Genomic DNA, 7,321 nt, shown 5'->3' on the forward strand with positions numbered 1-7,321 from the left:
TAAAGTCTTAAAACTATTTCAAAGATATTACTTAGAGTTATGACATAAATGTTCTACCAACATACGAAATATCTGCAGGATACGGCTCCCAATACCCTAGGGGAAAAGCTGTACTATTAAATCTCTTTAATAACTTTTAAGTGGGCGGTCAGATGCAATTCCTCTGCAGTTATTCTTAATCATTGCTAAAGAAGAAATGCATGCCATCCCAGAAAGTAGCTTGCAATAGCATTATGCTTTTATTTTTTCTAACTGTAGCATCATAAATATTGACTTAGGGGACTATACTCCTGAAAGCCTGCATATTCTTATGCAATTTCCTTACTTTGAAAAATATTAAACCTAATGTCTTCTCAGACCACACATTTTTTAAGAGAGATGTATTATCCCTGTTGTCTTTGTGATTACTCGCATGTAAGTTTGCATGCACCTCTAATGGAGTTTATAATTTTAGAATTGTGTTTCTTTCTTTCACAAGGTCAAAGTAGTTTTAGTTCTCTTATGAAAACTGTAACATGCTTTTCACCTCAGTGATATTGAGTCACCAAAATGGGCAATAAGGAAAGACCCTGCCCTTTTTGGTTTTGACATGACTCACCCCCTGTTTGTCCTCTAAGACTATATGCCTCACGATACACCTGTAGAAAAGGAATACAGGTTTGTCTCTACGTATAAACCAGATCCATCAAGGAATTCACACAAGAGATACTTATGGCATTAACACTAAAACACCTGAGGAATGTGTAACTGCAAAACCAGGTGGAAAAAATCAAGTGTAGCCCAAAGCAAACACTATTCGCCACCGGGACAATTCTATCTGCCTTCACAGGAAAGGAAAAGGGAACGCGCAGGAACCGCCAGGCAACCGCTCAGCCCAGGAACCCAGAGGCGGGCGCTGTCCGTGGTGCTGACAGGGCGCCGTCGAGAGCGGGAGCCAGCCCAGCCCTGCCGGACCCCACAGCAAGCTGCGCCCGGGGCCCGCCGGGCCTTACCTGCTCGGCGCCCTGGAAGCAGATCTTGCAGATGGGCTGGTGGTGCTGGTGCTGGTGCCCGGAGCGCCGGTCGCCGCCGCCGCTGCTGCTGCTGCGGCTGCTGCATACCGAGCGCGTCTCGGGCCGGTCGCTGGAGCCCCGCCGCTCTCCCTCCCCACCCGCGCGGACCTCCGGCTCCCCGGGGCCCTCCTTCCCCGCCGCCGCCTCCGGGACCGTCGTCTCCGGAAGGCGCCTCGGACCTGCCCCGGAGTCGCCAGCCGCGGCCACCTCCTGCCCTAACGGCGGCAGCTCCTCCGCGCCGCTGCGCCGCGGGGCCACCTCCGCTGGCGGCTCGTCTGGCCCCGCGGGGCGCTCGGGGGACGCGGGCGGCGCGGGCAGCGGTGGCAGGTAGCGCGGGGGCGCGGGGACCGAGGCTGGCTCTCCTGGCGGCGGCGGCGGCGGAGGCGACGGGGGCGGCTCGGCGTCCCCGCTCTCCTCCCCGCGGCGCCGACTGCCGCTGGGGCCGCCCTCAAAGCTCATGGTGGTGGGGCCACCGCCGCCGCTCTCCTGCCAGCCCGGCTAGCGCCCCCGGCTCGAGCTGCAGGCGAAGGGAGAAAGGAGGGGGGAGGAAGGAAGAAGGGAGGAAAGCGGGGCGGGAGGAGGGTGGGGACGGAGCCTGGGGCGCCAGGGGCCGAGAGGCGGGACGGGGAGGAGACGCAGAGGGCCCGGCTGCGACGGCGGCGGCTGCTCCGCGGAACCGCGGTCTCGGCTCTGATGGAGGCGGTGCCGAATTCCGCGGCGCGTGAGAGCCGGGCCGCTGGGGGGCGGGGGGTGGGGGCGACGGCGGGGGCCGGGGAAACCCGGGGAGTGGGAGGGAGCGGCGCAGCAGAGGGGGTGGGCCGGGGGGAGGTATTTGGAGGGAACTGGAGCGGGGCGGTAGGTGTGGAGGAGCGGAGGGTCGTTCCCGGGAATGGGGATGTGGAGGGCCGGGTGCGAACCCCGGGGGAGGTGCGGAGACCGCGGGCCGGCATTGGGGGCGTGGGGGAAATCCCTCAGCCGCCTCCGCCGACCCCGCCCCAGGGCCGCTCACGTGTGTTCCGGGGCGGATTACCCCTCCCCAAGCCGCTCGGCGCTGCAGCTCTCGTGAGCGGGGGCGGGGGGTGGGGTGGAGGAGAGGGGGAAGGGTCGGAGGCCACGGGTCCAGAAGCCGTTACTGGATGGGCGAGTGGGATTCCGCGGCACGGGGCTGGAAGGGGCCGGGATGATCGAACGCGAGACTCGCGAGGGCAAAGGGGGTCGCGAGACTGACGCCGCGGGCGCGCCCGAGCCGGCTAAGCAGGGGTCGAGGGGAAGGTCGCGTGGGCCCCGAGGACTAACGGACCCTCCCAGGAGACCGCTTCCAGCCCTGTGCGCCCTCTCCCTCAAGGGTACTCTCACTGATCCTCCAGAGCCCCCAAAACAGACGCCTCTGGAACCTGCATCCTCCCTCTGCCCTCCTCGCCCTCTCCCTCCTGCAGGGAGTATCTGGGTTTATTTGAAACCGTTCTGGTGACTTTGTAAATATCGTTTCCTGCAGTGGTTGCTCCTAGTGAACCCTGGTGCCACGTTCTGTGGCGGGCGTGCTCTTCCACCCTTGCGGTAGGAGAAAGGACTCAAAGGACACCTCTCGTGCAGAAGTTGCTGCAACCGCGGATTTCGGTTGTATGCACCCCGAAGCCAGCTGGTTTCTCTATAGTTAACTCCACTCCGCAAAACCTCTCTGGGACTTATCTTCCGGCAGGGCAACAGTGCCCTCAATTCTTTTCTGAAAATAAACTACCTTACCTGCAGGAAAGTAGACGGAAAACAGTGCACAGGCAGTAGTTTCTAAATTCGAACAGTGTAAACGCATAAAGCAATAGATTTATATATAGTGCAATGTGTCTAGTCAAAGCCTTGGTGATTTTCACTAGTGTAACCCTTTGATGTCTTTGACGCAACCGACTTGCTCTTACGGCAGTCATTTTTGGCTGCATAGAGCCGGGATCAGATAGGCAAAGTAACTTGTTCAAGGTCACAGAACTGTTAACGAAGAACTTTTGAGCTCCCTGACTCCAGATTTTCCGGCTCAAACACTGAATGATTTTTTTTCCCTCAATTCTCCTGCCTCCTAAAACAATATGTAATACATGGTGCGTTTGGTGGCACTGACGCCCATTAATAGTTAGATGGGGGTTTTTTTGTTGTTTTTTTTTTTTGCGTTACACGGGCCTGTCAGTTTGTGGCCTCACCCGTTGCAGCACAGGCTCCGGACGCGCAGGTCCAGCGGCCTTGGCTCACGGGCCCAGCCGCTCCGCGGCATATGGGATCTTCCCGGACCGGGGCACGAACCTGCGTCCCCTGCATCGGCAGGCGGACTCTCAACCACTGCGCCACCAGGGAAGCCCTAGTTAGTTGTTCTTAAATGGTTAGGATAAACTACCAGCTTAAGTTAATTTTTCCAGTATACATTTTGGCAGTAAGAAGTATATTTGGTTTAAAAAAAAAAAAAAAAGGTCCAGCTCTTTTGACAGAAATTGGTCTGGTTGGAAAGCAGAGAAGGAGGTAGTAAAAAAAGTCAAGAATGCTTTGTTACAAATGGTCCCAGATGAAATAGTTCCCAGAAATGTCCTCTTAACACTTAGCACCCTCAGACTGACTTATTTTTGGTGGCGGAATGGCAAGCAGCAAGCACATTTTGTTAGAAATAATAATCCCTGAATGCCCTAGGAACTTATCACACTGAAGAAATGTGGTTGTAGATAATGCTTTCATTTTCAATCTTCACCTGTCAAAATGACATTGCACAAGATTGTGTATTGCCACAGTCATAAGATAATCCTAAGCCTTGATTCTAAATTCTTGAATTAAATGGAGTCTAAATTCAATTTATGACTAATACATTTCTACCAAGTATGATAAAGTACATTATTATTTGAAGGACAGCATAAAAGCTGTGGGTTCTGGATAAACAATGCACAGTGACTCAGGCAGCAAAGTAACATGGATGGAAGAGTAGAAGGCCACAATCCTAGATGTATCCTCTCAGTTGATTGTTGGAAAATAACTCCGGTAAGAGAAGATTAACCTTCCTTGATATGGTAGGTAGCCACATAAAAACATTATTTCCTAGCATCTGTGACCTCCAAAAGCTGACCTCTCCATGAAAAAGGGAAACTTGTTCATGATCTTCAGTTAACTCAGTGAGTCTTCAATGGATCAAGGAAGAATACCTTTGTAACTTTGATTGCATCCTCTGCCATAAAAATATAGAACAATGGGGAACACAAAAAGGATGAACCACTCTGAGCTGCTGGGACCCAAGTAGAAGAGCTGCTAGAGAGACACAGACATCGCATAAAGAACAACAGGGCACCCACGGCTGCTGACAGCCATTCAATAGCCAACATGGATCCACCAACTAAAAAATGGATGAAGGGAGAGGCAATTCTATCAATCTGAGCAAATAGTGAAAGGCACATCCAACCTGCTTCAACCTATATAAATGAAGAGAGAGATATAAATACAACAAATGCTTGCAAAGTCTCCATTCTCATGTTTCTCCCTACCCACGCACCCATACATGCAGAGAGTTAAATATACCCTTTACCAAAAGAGGTCTTTCGTTATGAGCATGCAAACTCTTTAGACACCAGGAATCTCTTGAGTTGAATCCAAGGATGGAGGGGAGGTGGGAGGGTCCCAGGCAAGTATGTCCCAATAATTTCTTTGGTGATATTAATGGATATCTGTAGGATATTCTCCTTGAACTTCCCAAGTGACCATGTCCTGAAGGTGTCCCCTGAAGTCACCTCAGGGATATTAGGTAGAAAAGAGTCCAGGCTACACTAGGTCAGAGTTGTTTCAGAATGACTTTGAAGCTATATTAGTTGTGATGACCTTGATGTGTCCTCCAACAGGAGAGTTAGCCTGAAGAGCTCTTTAAAATTGCCTTTCAGATGAACCTAGAGATTATCATACTAAGTGAAGTAAGTCAGACAGAGACAAATATTATATGACATCACTTACATGTGGAATCTTAAAAAAAAAGATACAAATGAGTTTATTTCCAAAGCAGAAATAGACTCACAGACATAGAAAGCAAACTTATGGTTACCAAAAGGAAAGGGGGGGGTAGGAAGGGATAAATTAGGAGTTTAGGATTAACAGATACAAAGTACTATATATAAAATAGATAAACAACAAGGACCTACTGTATAGCACAGGGAACTATATTCAACTATCTTGTAATAATGGAAAAGAATCTGAAAAAGAATGTATATATACATATATATATCTGAATCACTTTGCTGTACACCTGAAACTTTGTAAACCAAGTATAGTTTCAATAAAAAATTAAAATTAAAAAAATGGTCCTTCAATTCTTTTTAAGTTTAGCTTTTAGAGATATTCCAAAATTTTTCACTTGGCACCTTTGGGGTGCATTTATTTGTCTCTGTGATCACTGAGTACAGAACAGAGAATTCTCAACTGTCTTCAAATACCGGAGAGAGAAGAACTTGAGAACTCCAAGTATGTTATAGAACAATAAGGTTATGTTGTGTGAGTGGGAGGGTAATTTTTAAAGAGGACAGTGAAGTGTGATCTGTGGATTGCGAGCACTTGGTGCAGAGTATAGCTTTGTCATACACCAGAAACGAAGCAGTGTCAGCCCATTGCCATATACAGAAAAGTCCACAATTTATATCTCCTATTCTAACCTGCTGATTGAATTCCAGCCTTCTGTGTCAAGTCGCCTCTATGACTGCTCTGCTTAGATACCTAAGAGCTATTCTAAACTAACCCAGTCCAAAAGCACACAACACTCTCAAACCTGCTCATTTCCCAGTCTTCGTCATGTCGGTAAACCAGTTGTTCACTCATCCAGTTACTTAAGCCTTGGAGTCGTCCCTTGACTTTAATTGTTCACGTCATATATTCAGTGTATCACAAAATTATTTCGCATGTACTTTCAAAATATACTTCAAATTTCACTACTATATTTCACCTCCACTCCCGCCATCCCAGTTCAAACCAACGTGATGCACCAGGATCATCAAAATAGCCTCCTGTCACCCTGCTTCTTATTCTTGAATCTGTCCCCAACAGCAGCCTGGATAATCCTATTCAAATGTAAGTCCAGTCATGTCATCCCACTGCTTGGTACCCACCAGTGGCTCCCAAACACACTTGGTGCAATGTCAAAAATCTTAGCATGCCCTACCAATGCTCAGTCTAGCTCCTGGCTACATCTCTGAAGCTATCAATCTCCATATCCTCTTCACCACCCTCTCCCGGTCGGTCCCTATTATTCATTCCTACTCCACTGACTTCCTTGCTACTCCCCAAGTACATTCCCTCCTCACTCCTCCAGTTATCATGGCTCACTCCTTCACTCCTCTCATCTTGCTCAGAGACACTTCATCAAAAAGACCTTCCTCAACCTTCCTAACTGAAATAGAATCCTCCACTCCCATTTTTTTTAACTCTAACCTTTGCCCAGTTTTACTTTTTCATATCAATTTACTATTCAATATTATATATTTATATTTACATATTGTGTGCATTTCTTTTGCTTTTTTTTTTTCTCATCTAATATCTTCCACTGGAACACTGGCTCCATTGGAGACTATTTTGTTCACTGCTCTGTCCTTACTGTGCCTAGAACTGTGCCTGGTCAGAGTAGTGCTCGGCCAATACTTAGAAAACCATTATATGAAGAATTCAAGCAATCAAGCAGGTAATTATTAATCAGCTTCTGTGTTTAAGGCACTGTGCAGCTTGTTAAACCATAGCTTCCAGGTGGTAGAATGCAATCTGTAGGACAAAGAAGGATGTAGTCACAGCATTTTGGTGCACTCCATGTGATGCCATTTCTTTTCATTGCTTAACCAACTTACCTAAAAATATTCTTTCCCTTAGTAATTTATATTAGCTGCTTAATGTGTCATTTGCTACTATGTATGTGAAGTCAAAGTCTTGGTTGACCTTGATCCTCACGTTCAATGACGATATCAGAAATTTGAAAATGCACACCACTGGTCTTAAGGGAAAGTGAAGGGGTGTGGATGGAGGGTCTCCATCTCTGACCAATTTCACTGATCATGAATCATGCTCCTCTTTTGATTTTATACTACACTACATTCTAACATTTGTCAATTCTACCTGTAGAATTGGATACCATACCCTCCTTCCATTTTTCTATCTTTGCCTCTTGCATCTCTCCACTGTTCCCTGTCCCTGCCTTGGCCTCCCTTGGTCTCCCTACCTTGAAACCTGGAAATGTAGAAGCGCTTTTTACCTGACAGACTGAAAACATGGAAATATGTTGA

The 7,321-nt window shown here is 48.2% G+C and overlaps 1 protein-coding gene across 1 annotated transcript in view; it reads right to left on the minus strand.

Moving 5' to 3' along the window:
- The window catches only part of MARCHF11 (membrane associated ring-CH-type finger 11), a 118,732-nt gene extending 117,221 nt beyond the window's left edge, over nt 1–1,511 (minus strand). Inside the window, exon 1 of the mRNA XM_022581278.3 lies at nt 993–1,511. Within this exon, the coding sequence (XP_022436986.3) occupies nt 993–1,511 (519 nt within the window). The remainder of the gene's footprint in view (nt 1–992) is intronic.
- Nucleotides 1,512–7,321: the final 5,810 nt, after the last annotated feature.

This window comes from Delphinapterus leucas, chromosome 3 (genome assembly GCF_059928025.1).
Source record: "Delphinapterus leucas isolate spDelLeu-1000000601 "Yukka" chromosome 3, BTC_Dleu_Yukka2, whole genome shotgun sequence".
NCBI classification, from domain to species: Eukaryota; Metazoa; Chordata; class Mammalia; order Artiodactyla; family Monodontidae; genus Delphinapterus; species Delphinapterus leucas.